The 19,229-nt window shown below is 55.2% G+C and overlaps 2 protein-coding genes across 26 annotated transcripts in view; both read left to right on the top strand.

Moving 5' to 3' along the window:
• The window catches only part of Fam178b (family with sequence similarity 178, member B), a 107,832-nt gene extending 103,990 nt beyond the window's left edge, over positions 1–3,842 (top strand). For 13 of the 16 annotated variants that reach the window (XR_015628843.1, XR_015628844.1, XM_087567249.1 and 10 more), the window contains 3 exons: positions 1,633–1,710; positions 2,037–2,189; positions 3,526–3,842. Coding sequence is in view for 14 of the 16 variants with exons in the window: in XM_087567249.1 (XP_087423375.1) it covers positions 1,633–1,710; positions 2,037–2,189; positions 3,526–3,558 (264 nt within the window). In the remaining 2 variants the exon portion in view is untranslated. The remainder of the gene's footprint in view (positions 1–1,632; positions 1,711–2,036; positions 2,190–3,525) is intronic. The other 3 variants (XM_087567252.1, XM_087567250.1, XM_087567251.1) reach the window with 1 other exon arrangement.
• A 3,697-nt stretch (positions 3,843–7,539) lies between these two features.
• On the top strand, positions 7,540–18,035 carry Sema4c (semaphorin 4C). 10 transcript variants are annotated; one of them, XM_087565162.1, is made up of 15 exons: positions 7,540–7,955; positions 10,372–10,517; positions 12,303–12,451; positions 12,710–12,772; positions 12,876–12,974; positions 13,084–13,180; positions 13,296–13,412; positions 13,506–13,657; positions 13,742–13,917; positions 14,241–14,385; positions 14,488–14,710; positions 14,798–14,910; positions 15,846–16,003; positions 16,090–16,160; positions 16,310–18,035. In XM_087565162.1, exons 2-15 carry the CDS (start codon positions 10,409–10,411, stop codon positions 17,140–17,142), a joined length of 2,505 nt encoding a protein of 834 aa, XP_087421288.1. In that variant the 5' UTR covers positions 7,540–7,955; positions 10,372–10,408; the 3' UTR covers positions 17,143–18,035. The 10 variants fall into 10 exon arrangements, with proteins under 10 accessions (XP_087421288.1, XP_087421287.1, XP_087421293.1 ...); XM_087565161.1 differs by having other exon boundaries at positions 10,369–10,517; XM_087565167.1 differs by having other exon boundaries at positions 10,369–10,517; positions 12,303–12,458.
• The last annotated feature ends 1,194 nt before the right edge of the window (positions 18,036–19,229 follow it).

Genomic DNA, 19,229 nt, shown 5'->3' with positions numbered 1-19,229 from the left:
AAGTTGACTTAGACAGTTGGGGTGCACAGGCCTGAGGCTATAGAACAAAGGGGGTCTACTGAGGACTCCAGGGGCAGCCCAGAGGAGGTGGCAGCAGTGGGCAGGAGCCCAGTTTGAGAAACTTGGCTATTGCCTCCCCCGTGATGGCCCTCCTGGAGGCCCACGCTTGTTGGCTTTGTTTCTTTTGGACCTGTCACGTATAGAACTCCTCACTGCCACCTAGTAGGTCTATCTGCGGAGTCAGGCCCCCAAGAGGCTTTGGCTCTTCTGCTGGTCTGAAGCAAGGCAAGAACTGCTGCTGGGCACCCAGTGGCATTTCTCCACAGGGAATATTTGGTCTCAAGAAGTTAGTCCATGGCTCCGAGTTGCACACCTCCACAAGTAGGTCTTGGGGAGGGCCCTTGGTCCATGCAAAAAGACTGTTGCAGTCCTTTCTTGGCCGCTGTCTGGTCATCCAAAGGGCAAGGAAGTCATCCAGAAAGGTCCTGGCGCTTCCTGGTCATCCCAGGGCTTGGCTTTTCCGTCTCCTCATCCCAGGATGGCAGATGTGCCCCAGGCCCCAGGTGTGCAGCCATTCTCCTTGTCTTAGATGTAAAGGGACACAGGGGAAGGACCAAAGGGCCTCTGTGGAGCACAGTGTACCTGCAGACTGTGGTCCACAGTAACAAGAGCAGGCTGCCTGGTGTCAGTAACTCTGTCTATCAGGAACTACACAGTTCATTTACTCTGTATAGCAGGCAGATGTTCCCTAAGTGAATATCTCTGATAGAGATTTCAAGGGCGTCATGGGCTAATCCTTTTCTTATCCAGTAGAATTGGCAACTGTCCTAATTTTCTTCCTCTTTCTGTTGTCTGTGTTCATTGTTGCTATATTTGTTTCTTTCATTTTTTGAGATGCGGTCTTTGCAGTAGCATTGGCTGTCCTTGAACTTGTAATATGATCTCCTTGCTTTAGCTTCTGAGTTAGGGACTCCAGGTATGGCCTCTCACACATGGCCTTTGATCTCTGAAGTGTCCAGTGGCAACAGTGAGGGCAGCGGACTGAGTGGAGGCAGCATGCGGATATTCACTGCACACTGCTCCTACTGGCCTCCCCTCCCTCACCATCCTCCTGTCTGTAATCAGGACTGTCAAAGGTGCATGTCTAGGTTTGTGCAGGTGCTTATCCACTGTGAGTCACATTTAAAAGATGGGGACCTAGAGGTGGCATAAGGGATAGTGTCACTTCAGTCCTTGAACACAAGTGTGGATGGATGACTTAGCCAACAGGCTGTGCAGAGGTGGGGAGGGTACAGACCCTCTGGGCTTCTGCTGTTTCTGGAGTCCCAGGATAAGGCATAGGGGGTATGGCTTTCCGAGTGGCAAGGATTCTTTCTTTTTCAAAAGCCATTTGGAGACAATCATTAATTAGAAGAAATGTGGGTCTTGGGTACATGCTACTGGGACAGTCACAGCTCTGAGACAGTGCTGCCAAGTTCTGCCCATGCAGGCCCTCCTAGAAGCTGCTGCTGCTGCTGCTGCTGCTGCTGCTGCTGCTGCTGCTGCTGCTGCTGCTGCAGGCTAGGAGATTGGGCTGTCCACAGGCTCAGAAGGAGTCAGGAAAGCATCCTTGTGCTCTCGCTCTCTCCCCAGGTCTGCTATCTGTGCCACAGCCTCCTGACACTGGCTGGGGTCGTGGTCAGTAGCCAGGACATTACTCCCGATCAGTGGGTGAGTCTCCCAAGATGCTGGAGCAAGAAAGGCTTGGATGGTCAATAGCAGCTACCCAGGACAGAGCCAGCTTTCCCCCAGGAACTGCAGACTGAGAGGCCAAGAAAGAAGTGGCGAGGGTTGCCAGGGCCACCTCCTCCCACCATGTCCCAAAAGCCATTCCCAAGGGATGATGGCCCAGTTCCTAGAAACTGCCCTTCCCACTCCAGCTTCCCAGCAGACACTCAGAGATCCCCTCCTTTCTGACTTAGCTCTCTTCCTTGCCCTGGCCTTTAGATTAAGCCTGGCTATGCCATGCCTCTCCTCCTCTTCCTCCTCCTCCTCAGGGTGAGCTGCAGCTGTTGTGCATGCAGTTGGACCGCCACATCAGCACCCATATCCGGGAGAGCCCCCAGGCCATGCACCGGACCAAACTCAAGGACCTGGCTACCCAGACTTACATCCGCTGGCAGGACTTGCTGGCCCACTGTCAGCCCCAGGTGGTGTCCCATAATCCCCTAGACCTGGGAGGAAAGGGAAGTGGTCAGTGAGCGGGACTTGGCAGATCCACCCCCACTGCAGCTGCTGGACTCCAAAGGGAGAGGGTGGGATGGGCAAGCATGATGCAGGGTGGGGATGTCTCCCGGGACCTTCATTCCTAATCCAGGACCCAGGGAGGGATGCAGAAGGGAACACAGGGAGGCCTGCTTATTAATAAATGCGAAAAAAAACACAGCCCGGGAGAGCTGAGCAGTGCTGGTTTGTCATGAACAGCCAGGAAGGGGCACTCGAGGTAGCAGCTGTTGTCCACCCCCTGTCCACTTGTTCTATAGACCTCAGATGGCTTCTTGCTGTGTTAAGAGCATTTCCCAGGCTGCTCTGTGTTTTTCTTTTTGTTTGTTGGCTGGTTTTTTTGAAGGAGCACAGGGTGAGTACTTGAACCCAGGGCCTCATGCGTGCTAGCATGTGCGCCGTCCCTCCTCCACGTGCCCAGCATCCACTCTCATTTCTGTGGGAGTAATCTCTATCCCTGGAATTGCTTCAGGTCATCTAGGTAGTAACATTTTATAGCTAAAGTTTACAGAAGACCTTTTTCTATAGGAACCTGAAGAACACTCATGAAGCAGGGATGGGTAGAAACCCATTTTACAGATGGGCAATCTAGAGGCTCCTGGGACAATAGCTTGCCCCATCATGCAAGCAGCTTGAGAGAATGTGAGGATGAGGGCTCATAGCCAGCGCCACTCCTTGGCACAAAGCGGCCCCATCTGCACACTCCCTCCACCCCTAATTCTCCAACAAGCAGTGCCTGCTGGGCTGGCCATGAGCTCCCAAGCCCTTAGTGGAGACAGCTGGACTCTGCTCCTCACTTGCCTGTCTTTCCCTGACTCCTCCCTTACAATTCCCTCTAACCCCTGACTTGAGGCTGACACACTGGCCACAGGCTGTGGCTTGGTGCTCAAATTTCGCAAGTCCCTGAGAAAAAGAAAACTGGAACTCAGACTGATCCCCAGGAAATGGATCCCACTGGCCTCTGGTAGGAAGCATTGTTTGTCACAAAGAGGAAGCAATTAAAGCTTGACAGAGTCTACATAGACAGCATCTTCCTCCATACTCCGTGGACCTTAGCATTAGGCAAGGGGAGACCTGGCTGAGCCTTCTAGGCACTGCCTCTTGACCTACTGTGTCTAGACTCTGAGTCTTAAAGGTCTTACAGTACCTGGTATGAAGGAGACCTCTGGGATAGCCTGAGAATGGATGTCATCAGTACAGAGGCCTGTGGATAGAGGGGGTACTGGGCCTGGGCCATTACAGGCTCCTTTCTCTTCTTCACAGGGCCAGTACTTCAGCCCTTGGAAAGACATTTAAAGAGACAAGAGACAAGTGGCCCAAGGCTCTGGAAGAGAACTGTAGGAGGAGAAGAGTGGAGCCAGAGTCAGCCTGGCCTGCTGGGAAGCTAGACTACTGCCACTACCCAGCACAGGGTCCTTGTGTCCCTGACCATCCTGCCCATGAGCTCCCTCCCTTGAGGGCCCAGTTGTCTTTTCTCTCCCGAGCCCTCTCTGTTGGCTACTCTCTTTCCCACACCCTGCTCTCTCTGCCCATCTTGAATATGATGTTCATTTGTACAAATTAAAGTGTTGTTTCCAGCATCCGTGGTTCCAGAGTGTTCCTTCCATCCCTACCCTGAGGGCTCATGCCCAGCACCTAGCCTGACAGAAGACTCACCTCTGCTTAATCCAGCCACTACAGGTTTCACCTCAGGTCATGTGACTGGGGCCTAGGACCCACCTCTTGCACTCAAGGACTCAGTGATTCTAGGATTCGTCCACAGTGCAGAGGCCAGAATTTCTGGAGCCTGGACACTCTTGGATGAGGAACAATTACCTGGACTCTGTCTGGGTCTACCTCACCCTGCTAGGCACACTATACGGAGAGGACGGTGGGTCAGGGCTGCGGTTTTGCTTACTTCAATTTAGAGCTGAGCTCTGAAGCCAACGTCCTAGAGTTAGGAGTAGGGAAAAGACAGCCCTGGATCCTCCTGTTTCTTTCTCTGCCTTGTCTCCAGATCAGTTTCCTGGGCCCTAATCTCTTCTTGCTTATCTCCATGTCCTTGATCTGAACCCCTAGAGGAGTAAGTGGGTCCTTCTGTACCTCTAGGAGCAGTCCCGTCCCCCCGCCCTATTTTCTTTCTTACTGTCCACTCCTCTGACAGAATCCATGCTCATCCCCGGGCCCCCTGATACTTAGGATAGGATGAGTTCTACATCAGGTACAAGAGGGAGCCGGACACGGAGGAGGACACTCCTACCACCCTGACTCATGCCCACTTCTCAGTGTGAAGGCCCAAGGTTGCTGCATACAATCTTCTCTGTTTAGATGCCCCAGGGTTGGGGTCACACCCCAAGTCAACCCCATATACCAGGCCTGACTGAGACCCAGCTACCCTGCTCTCCGGCTCCCCAGAAGGCCAGGCGCTAGAGGCCATCTATTATTTAGAGGACACGGCATAGGCTGCACACTACTGGGTACCACAGAGACATCTTTACTGCCTCAAAGCCCTTGCCAAATGAGAAGTGGAAGAAACCCTTCTGGAGCCAGGTAACCTGGATGCCCAGTGACTTGACTGATAGTTCTGGTTTCTCTTCCTGGACGTGTCACATGCCCCTTTGGCTTACCCTCACACCCCAGCAGCAGCAAGCAGGTCAGCCTCAGATGGTGACAGGAGGGCAGGGACTCTGGAGAGCCAACCCTTCTCCCCCAGCCTCTGGGCACCCCTGCCCGACACTGCACACCCTGACAGTTAATCCTCAGTTACTGGTTTTGCTCTGGAAACCTGGAAATCACCTTGAAATTTCCCTCTTTTGTTCTCATTGCCAAGGGCAGAGATGGGGTAGGGAGACCTGAGAGGCTGAACTGGGGAGTTTCCATTCCTGAAGCTGCCTTTACCTGGCTCTAAGAGAACGGATCAAACTGTCCATCAATGTAGACATCTGGAATCCTCCCTGGCCCTTTTCTCCCAAAACAGACTTATCCCTGAGAGGGAGGTACATCTAGGGGGCAAGAGGTGTTGGTGACAACTCATTCCCTCCCAGAAGCCTGGCTGTAACCTGAGCAGCAGTATGCAATGCGAGGTCACTCAAGGGTGGACACTCTCCCCTGGGTCGTAATTTCCCCACTCAGGGACTCACTGGGGGCTGACCAGGTCTAAAACCAAGTTGGGACAATAGAAATGGAGCCTCTCCAAGGCCAAGTTCCTGCTCACCATTTGCTAGTTCACCATTTGCCCATTCACCGTTTGCCCTCCAGGTTTTTGACCCTAAGCCTTGGGGAAAAGGCAAGGGATATCCTGACAAAAGCGCTGGAAAAGCAGCATCCTGGGCCTCGATGACAGATGTTTTCCTGCTTCCTCTTGCTGAGGCTGGAAGGGAGGGGCTGGGAAGGGAAGGGCTTCCCAGGTGGACAGCTTTGATAATTGTCCTTCTGGAGGACGTCCTCTTCCTATGGCCCAGTTCCCTGAGTCCCAGTGGTTAGAGAACTCCCTGAAAGATGGCTGACCCTAATCTTCTCACTCAGCCACCAGTGGGGAAACAACTGCTGGACATCTTGGAAATGGTCCAGATCCAGGCAGGCCTTGAATAGAGCCCCCAGTGTGCACTCCCAGTCTCATGCCCAGTATTGGGGTTCCACAAGGGTTGGCTCTAGTGGGTCTGGGAGGTATTTAACATATCTTGTGTTCCTTTTATCTGGCTACAAGCATTTAAGCCATAGCCAAAGGGGCAAATTAGGGGAGTCCACATTCTATCAGGCTTGAATGAGGATTAAGGGTGTGCCGTCTTCCCTAGCCTATGCTAGGCAGGCCTGGTGGATCTATCTGCAACTTTTTTTTTTTTTTTTTTTGATGGACAATCCAGGATCTCTCTTTTTCTGCCAGTTGTCCTTTTATTAAAAAGCATGAATCACGAACAAGTAGTCATGGGAGGAAACTTCATCTCCTGCCCACCCACTCATGGAGAAGACCTGTGGCAGTAAACAGTGCGGCAGGGAAGGGGCAGAGGTAGAACGTGGGGGGGTGGAACCCTATAGTTGGGGAGCCTTGTGTCTGAGAAGCTTACAGGCTCTCTTACTGGAATGGTCTCATTTCCACCCCCATCCCTGGCTTAGAAGCCCCTGGCGCCTGCCATGAAGGTACTGAATACTGTCCCTGCCAGTGAAACTAAAACCTTTTGAAACTTTCCACTGGGGCCACCTTGGAGGTAGAGCCAGGGAGCTCAGATCACTACCAAGCAGCCCTCAATTCTGGGGGGCGACTCACAGGTGAGAAGGAAAAACAGCAGGAAATGGAGCATTTGCTCTGTGCTTGGTGACTGTTAGAAAGGTAGAACTGGGAACTAGAACTCACCTCACTTTTTATTTGGAGACAGTCTCATTAAGGGCCCAGGATGGATTTGAACCTCTGGGCTCCCAGTTTTCCTACCTCAGCCTTCCCAAGCAGGTAGGACCATAGACTGCCCCCAGCACTCCAGGATCCCATTCAAAACTTTCACCTTGCTGTCTGTATGAATTTAAACCCTGTGTTTTTTTGTTTTTGTTTTTGTTTTGTTTTGTTTTCTCGATCTTGATTAATCTCTCTGCTACTTGGAGAGAAACAGTAGCTGACTTCGAAGTCTTGCTCCAGCCTCAAGGAGCTGAGGATTCTTAGCTTTTAAAGTATCCTGAGCCTGGTGTGGAGCTTGCCCTTAGTAGATGGAACAAGGGTCAGATCAAGGGAAGTGTGCCTGGGGCTCCCGCCCTGGCCAGCTTCCATAGGGCACCCTCCCTGCCCACCCCTGGCCTGCCTCCTATCTCTGAAGCCACAGCTTTGTTTCCTAATGGGAATGGAGCTGGGAACCATGGCTCTGGCCAGCGAGGGAGAAGGGGCCCTTCTGTGTTCCAGTAAGGACGCAATTGTTACTGAAACCAAACTGGGCTGCCTTTCTCCATTACCCGCATTGCTCTTCTGGTCTCCACTTCTCAAATGCCAAGTTTTAACCCAGAACAAAAGCTGCTGTCGGACGGATTTATACTCCAGATCTGCTTATGCGGTCTGGAGTGCTTTTTCCCCTCCAGGGCTGGTCCCTGGGGGTTCAAAGTTACCACAGAAACCTCCAGGCCGCCTTCCCTTCGTCTCTGTCCCCTGATTCGGGCTAAGGGTGGTCTCTAGGTACCGCCGGGGCAGTTTCAGCGAGGTGTCTCAGTCCACCTGTCTACTAGAGAACTAGCTGACTTGGAAGGACTTGCCAGCCAGCCAGCACCGCCCAGGAGGCCAAAGCTACAAGTTACTTCAAGAAGCGCCGGTGGGCGGAGGCTGGCAGTTCTGAAGGTGGTGGTGGTGGTTCTCGGCGTGGCTCCCTCCATCCCCTTGTGGGGCTCGTGCCGCTTGTTAATCGGCCTTACCAAGCCGCACCAGGAGTCATTTCCTGGGGGTAGCCCAGGAAACTAGCAGCTGCCTGAAGACTTGGGGTCTCCTCTGTCTGTGAACTGCTCCTGCCAGTCCAAGGGTTAGGGCCCCGAAAAGAGGACAACTTTGGAGCCGAAAGACGGACCACTGTGATTAGCCCCCGAGAGAACCTTCAGTTTCTTTTGCTACGCCATCCCCCTTCGGATACAAGTCCCAAAATGGTCTGCCAGCTTTCGTTCCTGTAACTGGAGCGTGGGGGAGCCCCTCAACCTTCCAGAGAACCCAGCCCGCCTCAGGGCTCCAAGGCACACTTCAAGAAGACCAGGTGAGTGCAGTTCCCGGTGGCAACGCCTGGAGTCCCTCCCCGCCCCCTCCACCGGGCGCCGTGGCGTAGACCTTGACTCCCAAGCTGCAAGAGTAGCTAAGGGTCCCCAAACCTCAGTGTTGGGCAAGCACCGGAGCGGGTCGCAGCCCCCTCCTGGGCGGGCCTTTGCGTCCCGCCCCCGGCCACCACTCGACACCCTCCTCGCCTGACGTCAGGGGGTTGGGGGCGGAGAGCGGCGGCTGCAGCGGAGAAAGAACCGGTGCCCGGCGCGGTGGAGCGCCGAACCCGAGCTCTGGGGCGCCGAGAGCCGTGTTGAGACCGAGGGGCGGTGGCGCAGGACAGCCTTAGCGTGCTGGCGGGCGGGCGCAGTCTGGAGCGGCGCGGGGGCAGGGGAGGAAGGTGGCTGGAGCCAAACGCGAGGGCGGCGCCCAGGGATTGGAGCTGCACGGAAGAGGTGAGTGAGGCCGGAGCGCTGGGGCCCCGGGGCCGCCGCTTTGTCCCCTTGCTTGGGTAGGGGCTGGCGCGCGCGCCAGGGGACAGCTTCTGGGGGGTGCAGGGCGGGGCGACAGCTGTCCGATCCGGGTCCCTCTCGAGTCCGCCGCGGGCTGCCGAGCGGACGATCGGCATCAAGGCAAGCAGTGCCTGCAGCTCCATTGGCCGGAGCGGCGGGAGCCTGAGGGTGCGGACGGAGCTAGGGGCAGCGGGGAGACCCTTGGGCTGTCCAGCGCGCGGTCCGAATCTTTGCCAGGCTTGCAAACTGCTCCCGTTCCCCCCACCTCGACGGAAAGTTAGGGGCGGGCTTGGACCGTAGCCGATGTTGTGGGATCGGATTTCCCTAGCGCGGCCCCCCGCCCTCCCGTTCTGCTCCAGAGGCGGGCTGGCACTGAGAACCAGCCCCCTCTCCAGAGCTCGGCCGCCCGGTCCCGCTCTGGAGCGCCGCGACTCACGACCGTGTGTGCAAGTGTGGGGCGCAAGTCCTGGTCCTGCACCCTCCATCCCCCTGGCTGTCCGTGTCCCTTGCCTTGGGAAGAGCTGGGGGTTGGGTCATCACTACGCAGGCAGATTCTCGGAGCGCGCCACCGGGTTTTGACCCCAGCCTAGGGTAATTGGCAGAGAGGAAACTGAGGGTGTGTCAGGGGGGGACTGCCCCGGGGAAGGCAGCCCCAGCCCCCCGCCCTTCCCGCGCTGGGGTTCTGGACCGACAGGGGGCGAGCGCAAGCCCGGCTTTGCCACGCTCCCAGAGCTGCCGCTTTGTTTGCATTCAAATCCCCGGAGCTGGGGGAGGGGAAAGCCCACAGTAGGGAGACCGGGACCGGGTCTTGGCCCGGAACCTTTGTTTTGGGATGCAATCCCCAGATTCTGCATCTCTGCTCCCGGCCCCTAGCGTCTGGATTAGTGGAAATCAGTCCCGTTGGCCTAGTGCCTAGTGCAGGGTCCCCGGGGTGCAATCCCCGAGTTAAGAACGTTCGTCAGAGCCGGGGAGGGCGTGGGAGGAAAGTAGCCCTTGACGACCATTCGTGGGCATCCCCTGTTGTCCAGGAGAACCCCGCTTCGGCCTCCCCAACCCATTTCACTTCCCTCCACGATCCCGCTCCCGCCGCGGCGGGGAGATCCCCCGAAGCCTGGAGCCGACTCGTGGCCCGGCCGCCTCTCTGCGGGAGGGTCAGTGTCTCCTAGAAGGCAGTTGGAGGAACAGGACTGGGCCTGGTCATTTCCACGCCCATCCCACCCACTTCCTGCCTCCCTCTTGGGCAACAAAGGGGCCTCGGGAAGCTGGGCCCATTTGGTTCCCGGCTCCACTCCTACTCCAGCTTTGCTGATGTGGAACCGGGTTTGGGCTCTGCCCGGCTATTGTCTGCGCTGGGGGAGGGGACAGGCTGGGGCCGGGAACTCTGCACGTTGCCTGCTTCACCAAGTCCCTCACTGGAGGTCTTTGCCCAACCGGCTGCCTGCGTCTGCTGAATAAGGGGTCTATCTCCCCGAATTAGGTCTTGGTGTTGGCTGGAGCCCCACTGGTAGCAACCCGGCTTTTAACGGTTATTATAAAAAAAAAAAAAAAAACCAAACTCTGAAATCTTTAAGGCCTGAAGGAGCAAAGGAAGGGGGGAGTCCACACAACTCCCTGTTGAAGAGAGGGAGTAGGGATGGCTGGAGACCACAGAAGGCTTTTTGATGACTGCCCACGCCTAGTACTTGCTGACTAAGTTCCTCTCCTTGCTCTTCTGGGAGATCTCCCCAGGGATCTTGGGGGCAGGGGCCAGTTGCAGGAGCTAGGTCTGCTGCAAAAAAAAGGGAGCAGGGGGAGATCCAAGGGCTCCGGGGGAGGCTTGTTCCAGTGTGCACCCTGTGCTGCCTGTCTCTTGGTGCGGGCCCCCTTCCGGTCTGTGATGCTGACCAGTTTCTTTTCCTTCAGCAGGGCTGCTGGACTGAAGTTTAGACTCTGGGTGTCTGCCATGGCCCCACACTGGGCTGTCTGGCTGCTGGCAGCAGGGCTGTGGGGCCTGGGCATTGGGGCTGAGATGTGGTGGAACCTTGCGCCTCGGAAGACTGTATCTTCTGGGGGTGAGTGCCTGAAGCATGGGAGGCAGGGCCAGAGGGAGCCTGGGGCAGGCTGCTGGGGGAAGGGTGAGGTGGGAGTGATGCTTGTTTGAAGGAAGGAGCGACTGCTGAGGAATTACCCCCAAGCGTACACCTTTATACTGATATGTGTGACTGTGGCTTTCTAAGAAACGTGAGTGGCCCCAGGGACCCAGAACTGGTAGTGCGGGTCTAGATCTGAGCTTTGTCCCTTTCTGACACTGGGATAACTTTGTGGGATCTCTTACCACCCTACCCCCACCCTCATGCTGACCTGGCTGTCCTAGTGTGCGAAGGAGGTAGTTTCTGAATCAACCTCCCTGTTCCTCACTTGAATTGTCACTCATGCTTGGAAGCCTAGACAGAGAAACCTGAACCCCAGAGCAAGTGTAAACCTAACCCCATCTCCAGTCTTTGAGGCTGTCTGTCCCTAGAAGCCCCTTTAATTCACCCTAATGGTCTCCTGTGCTGCTCTAACACTGGAGCCTTCTGATGGCTCTGGGTGGGCATATATAAGCACTGTGCTTTATGGGGGAGGAGGCAGAGTGGACCAGATAGCTTTCCTTTACACACACACACACACACACACACACACACACACACACACACCTGTATGGAGAGGTGGTGATGTCAGGTGTTTGTATCATCCCTGTGCTCTTGGGACGTGGGATGAGCTCACCTCCCACAGGCTGCACTCAGCTGCTATTAAAGCCCCTCCCATGCGGACCCAACTCTCACTGGTCACTGCCTCCAAGCCTGAAGCTGACTTAAGCGGGGATCCTGTGGATAGGTGCAGGTATACGGGCCTCTGGCAGATTACATGGCTGTATGTCTGATCATGTGCTGGATGGCAGCCTAGCTTCCCGAGTTTCAACATCATCAATGATCTCTGAGTCTCTGGTTCCTTTGATCTCCCAGTTCTAACCTCTTCCTCCTTCTCCACGAGCCACCTTGACATCTGTGTGTGTGTCTCTGGCGGCCTAGATGGAGTGAATGGCTTCTTAGACGAGGAATTCTGTGCCTCCCTCCTGCTGCACTAGACCTGCCACTGGGGTCTGCCTGGACCCTGCCGTGGTCAGCAAGTAGCAGAACTGGGAATGGCAACCGAGGAAGCCGGGTTTGGGAGGAAGTGTCTAGCTTTGTGCCTGAGGTACCGCTGACCCTGAGTGAGAGTCATCCATCAGATGGCTTCCTCTGGCCAGAAGCTTTGGCCGAGATATCCTTCCTTCCTCTTTACCGGCCCAGATTGCTTCTCCTCCCCGCCTTGAGGGGGAGGCTGAAGAAGGGTTTTGGAAGCCTGGGTAGGATGGAGCTGTTGTGCCAAAAGGTATACAGAAAAAGTCCTTTATGGGCTGTAGGAGGTTTGACTGTTGTCTGTGTGTGCATGGTGCTAGCTTTTGTGGAGAATCGTGATGATAAGGCCCAGGGGGATCCTTGGACAAAGGAAGATTGATGGGTTCACACAGGGAGGATGCCATCCGCCCCCTGCTCAGCACCACCATGTTGTTGTTGTTCTTCTCCTCCTCCTCTTCCTCCTCCTCCTCTTCTTCTTCTTCATAAAGATTTATTTATTTACTTTATGCATGTGAGTACATGGTAGCTGTCTTCAGACACAGCAGAAGAGGGCATCAGACCCCATTAAAGATGGCTGTGAGCCACCATGTGGTCTCTGGGAATTGAACTCAGGACCTCTGGAAGAGCAGTCAGTGCTCTTAACCACTGAGCCATCTCTCCAGTCCCCCCACCATGTTCTAATCCCTGTTTCTACAGAGCTGGTCACAGTAGTGAGGCGGTTCTCCCAGACAGGCATCCAGGACTTCCTGACCCTGACCCTGACAGACCGTTCTGGCCTATTATATGTGGGGGCCCGGGAGGCGCTGTTTGCCTTCAGCGTAGAGGCTCTGGAGCTTCAAGGAGTGGTGAGAGGTGGGGCAGTGGGAGGCACTCAGAAGGGAGAGGGAAAGGACTCAGGGTGTGTGTGAACTGTGCGGGCTGGCCCTCAGCCTAGAGGTCTCTCTGGGGGGTGTCAGGTTAGCATTGCTTCCCGCTCCTGGTTTCTGCCAGTTGGGGTGGAATGGGGACCAGGTGCCACCCATTGTGTAGCTTAAGGGGTCCTTTGCAGGCACACACTGAGCACATACCTGTGACATTGCTGATATGTCCTGTCCCATCCTCAGATCTCCTGGGAGGCTCCAGCTGAGAAGAAAATTGAGTGTACCCAGAAAGGGAAGAGCAACCAGGTGAGTGCTTAGGGCACTTCCCCTACCAGGACTCCCTCCTTAGGGGACCTCCTATCTCTGGCTTTTAGTTCTTGCTAACCTGTATACCTTTCTCTCCTTGAAGACCGAGTGCTTCAACTTCATCCGCTTCCTTCAGCCATACAACGCCTCCCATCTGTACGTTTGTGGTACCTATGCCTTCCAGCCCAAGTGCACCTACATCGTGAGTGTTTCCCTCTCTTTGGGTGTGCCCCTTGCTTGCCTGTCTCCAACCTTTGTGACCTCGTGGGGCCCTATATTAACACCCGTCTTCAATGTCTTCCCACCCCTAGAACATGCTCACGTTCACCTTGGATCGTGCAGAATTTGAGGACGGGAAGGGTAAATGCCCTTACGACCCAGCTAAGGGCCACACTGGACTCCTTGTGGGTGAGTGGTTGCCGCCATCACAGACGGGGGAAACCTGGGATGTCACACTCTGGACTTGCCTTCAGAGCCCATCCTCAGTTTTCTACCTCCTTAGACCTGCTGTTCTCTCCCATAGATGGTGAACTGTACTCGGCTACACTCAATAACTTCCTGGGCACAGAGCCGGTTATCCTTCGAAACATGGGGCCCCACCACCCCATCAAGACGGAGTACCTGGCTTTTTGGTTGAATGGTTAGTCACGGAACAGGATTGGGGAAGGCCTGAGTGGAAGGGTCTTCAAGGGCCCTGGGACTCTGCCACTGACCCTCCTTGCTTTGTCCCCAGAACCTCACTTTGTAGGCTCTGCCTTTGTCCCTGAGAGTGTGGGAAGCTTCACGGGAGATGATGACAAGATCTACTTCTTCTTCAGTGAGCGGGCAGTGGAGTATGACTGCTACTCCGAGCAGGTGGTGGCTCGAGTGGCACGAGTCTGTAAGGTACCAGGTTCCACAGTGGTGGGCAGAGGGAGCCCTGAAGGCCTGGCAGGGGCTGACCAGCCGTGTCTCCTTGCCATCTGCCAGGGTGACATGGGGGGAGCACGGACCCTGCAGAAGAAGTGGACAACGTTCCTGAAAGCTCGGTTGGTGTGCTCAGCCCCGGATTGGAAGGTCTACTTCAACCAGCTGCGGGCAGTGCACACCCTGCTGGGCGCCTCCTGGCACAACACCACCTTCTTCGCGGTTTTTCAAGCTCGATGGTATGCTGTGCCACTGTGGGGTAGCTGGGGGGTGGGGAGGAGCAGGTGGTCAGGTCAGGTAGGGATGGTGTGTGGGTGTGAGGGCCCCCTCACCAGGCGTCTGGAGGAAGTCCAGCGGGTCAGTGCCTGGCAGCCAAGCTGCCTTTGTGCCTGCTCTTTTTAAAGCTCTGTGGGGGAAGGTGAGCAGAACCCTGCCTTGATACCTCAGAGCTACCTCATGGTCCTGACTGCTCCATATACCAAGCCTTGCTTTTTCCTCTGGAGCTGGGTATGGTGAGGGTAAGTAGGCACGTGACCTGACTGCCAAGGCCCTTCTTTAACAGGGGTGATATGGACCTGTCAGCAGTCTGCGAGTACCAGTTGGAACATATCCAGCAGGTGTTTGAGGGTCCCTTCAAGGAGTACAGCGAGCAAGCCCAGAAGTGGGCCCGCTATACTGACCCAGTACCCACCCCCCGGCCCGGTTCGGTGAGTTTTCGGCATGGGGATGTGCTCCTGACATCAACTCCAGGACCCGCTCATTCACCAGCTGACTGACGGCCGTCCTCCCCACACCCTTCCCCGACACAGTGCATCAACAACTGGCACCGAGACAATGGCTACACCAGTTCTCTGGAGCTGCCCGACAACACCCTTAACTTCATCAAGAAGCACCCGCTGATGGAGGAACAGGTGAAGCCTCGGTTGGGCCGCCCCCTACTTGTAAAGAAGAACACGAACTTCACACATGTGGTGGCCGACAGGATCCTAGGACTTGATGGCGCCACCTATACAGTGTTGTTCATTGGTACAGGTAGGAGCGTTAGCTGTGCCCAAGGCTGGGAACCTGGGGAGACCCAGTGACCGATTCCTCATTTACATATTCCCCTCACCCCTCCAGGAGATGGTTGGCTGCTGAAAGCTGTAAGCCTGGGGCCCTGGATCCACATGGTGGAGGAGCTGCAGGTGTTTGACCAGGAGCCAGTGGAAAGTCTGGTGCTGTCTCAGAGCAAGGTAGTAAGATGGGCCGCACGTACCTCCCTCCATGCTCCCTGCAGCACCTCTGTCTCGCTATCTCTCTGCCTTCGTAGTTGGCCTCCTGTGATTGGCCAGCTCAGGACCCCCTCATTTAGCTCTTTCGAGTTCCCGCCCCGCGAGTTCCCGGAAGTAAAAGATCTAAGGCGCCGGAACCCGCTCTCTGAAGGTTCTCATATAGAGCCAGTCCTTGTAGGGCCCCCATTCCCAGAATCCAAACTCTGTAAACTCCCCTCCTGTTTTCTTCAGGACCTTCCAGGCGGAGCTGGGGTTCTACCTGCAGTCCCTTCTCAGTCGAGATGTTTTGGTGTCCACGAATCAGAGACATCTGTTTTCCTTTAGTCCCCAGTGGGTCTCTGAGCCAGGCGCTCTGTCTCCTGGCTCATTTACTTAAATCGTTCACTTTTTTTGCGCAAAACTGGCATATTCAAAGCACCCTCTGGATTTTGATTTGCTTGCCCTCCACCAGCTACAGTGATGCAGAGTTCCTCCCTAGAGCGCTAAATAATAAGGGAACTATGGGGCTGAGCAAACAAACAGATTGGCAGTCACCATTCAAACAGGAAAACCACCTTAGGTAGACACTGCTATTACTGTGCTGGCTTCTGAGGCTGGGGGAAACTGAGTTTTCTGGACCGCGTGTGAGCGAGTGTGGGTACACCTCAGCCTTGCACGTCTGCCGTTCATCCCTGTCTAATAATAAGATCATGTCTGTAAAGTGATTGGGATTGTGCTGGCCTGTGGTAAGCCCTCATCAAATTTGTTCCTCTGGCCTGGATTTTTCTTCTGCCTTCTTCTTCCTTGGACCTAGTGTGTTTATGCTCTCAGAACAAACCTCAGCCATACCCCCCTCCCCCTCCCGCCCCCCCCCCCCAGACGTGGCGTGGCTCACCCTCTGCCTTATTTTTCTACAGAAGGTGCTGTTTGCTGGCTCCCGTTCTCAACTGGTTCAGCTGTCGCTGGCGGACTGCACGAAGTATCGCTTCTGTGTAGACTGTGTCCTTGCCAGGGACCCCTACTGTGCCTGGAATGTCAACACCAGCCGCTGTGTGGCCACCGGTGGTCATTCAGGGTGAGTCAGTAGTCAGTGCCAGGGCCAGGAGGGGAGGCAAATGTGGTTGGAGTCGGACTGCTGATGTCACCTCACTTCCCTACCAGGTCCCTTCTGGTCCAACACGTGGCAAATTTGGACCCTTCAAAGATGTGTATCCAGTATGCCATTAAAAAAGGTGAGCTTTTTTTTGTTTTTTGTTTTTTGTTTTTTTTTTTTTTTTTTTGTTTTTTGCCTGGATCACAGCCAGAGTTCGTGCATCTCCTCACTGTGAGGCCTGGGGTTCCTGTGTTAACACTTGGTTCTCTCTCATTTCTGCCTCTGCAGCCAGACCTGTTGTTCCCAAAAATATCACAGTTGTAGCAGGCACAGACCTGGTCCTACCCTGCCACCTCTCCTCCAATTTGGCTCATGCCCTCTGGACCTTCAGAGGCCGGGACCTGCCTGCAGAACAACCTGGCTCCTTCCTTTATGACACGGGACTCCAGGCGCTGGTGGTGATGGCCGCCCAGTCCCGCCACTCTGGGCCCTATCATTGCTATTCAGAGGAGCAGGGGACAAAACTGGCTGCAGAAAGCTACCTTGTTTCTGTCGTGGCTGGCTCATCGGTGACCCTGGAGGCACGGGCTCCCTTGGAAAACCTGGGGCTTGTGTGGCTAGCCGTGGTGGCCCTGGGGGCTGTGTGCCTGGTGTTGCTGCTGTTGGTTCTCTCGCTCCGCCGGCGCCTGCGAGAAGAGCTGGAAAAGGGTTCCAAGGCAGCCGAGAGGACACTGGTGTACCCCCTGGAACTGCCCAAGGAGCCAGCCAGTCCCCCCTTCCGTCCTGGCCCAGAAACCGATGAGAAACTTTGGGATCCTGTTGGTTACTACTATTCAGATGGCTCTCTCAAGATTGTGCCTGGTCACGCCCGGTGCCAGCCCGGGGGTGGGCCCCCTTCCCCACCTCCTGGCATCCCCGGCCAGCCCTTGCCTTCTCCAACTCGGCTTCACCTAGGAGGTGGTCGGAACTCAAATGCCAACGGTTATGTGCGCTTACAGTTGGGTGGAGAGGACCGAGAAGGATCTGGGCACCCACTGCCTGAGATTGCTGATGAATTACGACGGAAACTGCAGCAGCGCCAGCCGCTGCCTGACTCCAACCCAGAGGAGTCTTCAGTATGAGGGAACCCCCCCACCTCAGTGGCGGGGGGTTTTCATGGGAGGTGCACTCTTAACTTTTGCACAGGCACCAGCTACCTCAGGGACATGGCAGGGGCAGCATTTGCCCAGCCATGAGGACCTGCTCAGCATGGGCACTGCCACTTGCTATGGCTCACCGGGGCATCAGCCTCACAGGAGGCACACCCTCCTCTGTGAATTTCACATACGTGGGACCCCAGCAGCCAAAACTTTGCAAGGAAGAGGTTTCAAGATGTGGGTGTGTTTGTGCATATATGTGTTGGTGTGTGTATGGAGGGGTGTGTGTGTGTATGTGTGTGTGTGTGTGTGTGTGTGTGTGTGTGTGTGTGTGTGATAACCTTCCTGTCTCTGTCAAGTCTTCCCTTGGCCTGGGGTCCTCCTGGTTGAGCCTTTGCAGCTATGAAGGGGAAGGGGGTCATAGCACTTTGCTTCTCCTACCCCCAGCTGTCCCGAGCTTGGGATGGTGATGTACATACATATGGGGATGGGATGGACAGGGTGTTGTACCCCTTTAGGGGGAGTGCGGGACTTGGGGGTGGGCCTAGCCCTGCTCCTAGGGCTGTGAATGTTTTCAGGGCGGGGATTGGGGGGTAGAGATGGAACCTCCTGCTTCAGGGGGAAGGGTGGGCAGGGCCTCCCACTTGCCTGCCACCTGGTTCGGTGGTATTTTATATTTGTGCTCTTCTGACAGGGCTGGGAAGGGTTGTTGGGGGGAGGGAAGGGAGAAGGTGGGCGTGCTGTGGATACTGGCCTATCTTCTCCCAGCTCTGGGAAAAGGGCTAACAGTGTAACTTATTGTGTCCCCACATATTTATTTGTTGTAAATATTTGAGTATTTTTATATTGACGAATAAAATGGAGAAAATGAAACTTAACCCTGACCACACAGATATTTTGACTCAAACTCACTGACTGACCAAAGAGGGAATCATCCTTTGGCCTGGTCCCATCATGGTCTTAATGCCTGTCTGTGTCCCATCTCTGGAGGGGCCAGCGGAGACGCGAGTGTTTTCCCACAGTGGTGCCTATGTGACTGGGAACCAGACCAGGGCTACATCCCCTTGGGAGCTGGACTTGGCCTGGTGCCACAGGGAAAGAAGGCAGAGCATTGGAGGAAAGGAGGAGAAGGGGTTTGTCTTCCCGGAACTCTAGGGAGGGTGAGCAAGGAGTGAGGGGCTGAAGGAGAGGTCCTCCTAGAAGCTTCTCAAGGTTGTGTGGACAATGTTTTTATAAAAATGGAGGTTAGGAAAAGCTCAGTGGGAGAGGGGCTATTTGTAGCTTTTTACTCTAAGAATGCTGGTCTCAAATGTCCTAACTGTGTAGGGATAGTCCCCTATTGCCACCCAGTCAGTTTCAAGCCCTTGTCTTAGTGAGGGAGTGGTGTAGGCCCAGATGTTACTGGGAAAAACAACAGGCCCAGCCTGGATTCATTTCTGAGGGCCCTTGATGAGAGTTGCCTGGCAATCGAATTTCAAAAAGGAAAATAGGGGGAAAGAAAAAATAAGACGTTTTAAGATTTTTGTGTCGTGCTAAATTCAATGCTGTTGTTGGCTACAATTTGGACACACCTGGTTTAGATCAATCTAACCGGTGCATAGGAACAGACCGCGACAGTGAGCTTCACAACACCCCCCCCACCCGCCGCGCGCCCCCCCTTCCCCCTCGACTGCTCCCACCCCACCCCCATCCATTTGGACGCCCCTTGAACAGGCTGGTGTCTCGGTTTCCATGTGTGGGTCAGAAGGTTGGAAAATGCTTGAGTGTGTTCCCCTCAGCTCAGTTGTCAGCCCAGTGGGTGTTGGCAACCAGCGCCCACTGAGAGGGCGGAGGGTTAAACACAAAGGTGGCCTGCCCGGTCCTTGCCCTCAGGCCACCTGCTTCCAGCTGGAGTGCTAAAGATCCAGGGTCAGAGTGTTAGTAGCTTTCTAGCGGTCACTGCTCTGTCCTGGATGGCCTATGGCTCAGGTGATGCTCGGAAGAGGAGACTCTGGGCCGCGTCCAGAGTCCTTGTGCCCTGGGTAGCCCGCGAGGCCTCGGTTCTGGCGAATGCGACATAAACATTACCAGAC

This window comes from Rattus norvegicus, chromosome 9 (genome assembly GCF_021556685.1).
Source record: "Rattus norvegicus strain SHRSP/BbbUtx chromosome 9, alternate assembly SHRSP_T2T, whole genome shotgun sequence".
Taxonomy (NCBI): Eukaryota; Metazoa; Chordata; class Mammalia; order Rodentia; family Muridae; genus Rattus; species Rattus norvegicus.
Note: the sequence above shows the minus strand (reverse complement) of the source record. Positions and strands in the feature narration are given on the sequence as shown.

What these genes read in the sequence shown, in the direction of transcription:
- Sema4c (XM_087565160.1), top strand. Translation starts at nt 10,343, where the DNA reads ATGCTGACCAGTTTCTTTTCCTTCAGCAGGGCTGCTGGACTGAAGTTT. An exon ending in GAGTGGCACGAGTCTGTAAG is followed by an intron (nt 13,658 to 13,741) that starts GTACCAGGTTCC and finishes GCCATCTGCCAG; the next exon opens with GGTGACATGGGGGGAGCACG. An exon ending in CCACCCCCCGGCCCGGTTCG is followed by an intron (nt 14,386 to 14,487) that starts GTGAGTTTTCGG and finishes TCCCCGACACAG; the next exon opens with TGCATCAACAACTGGCACCG.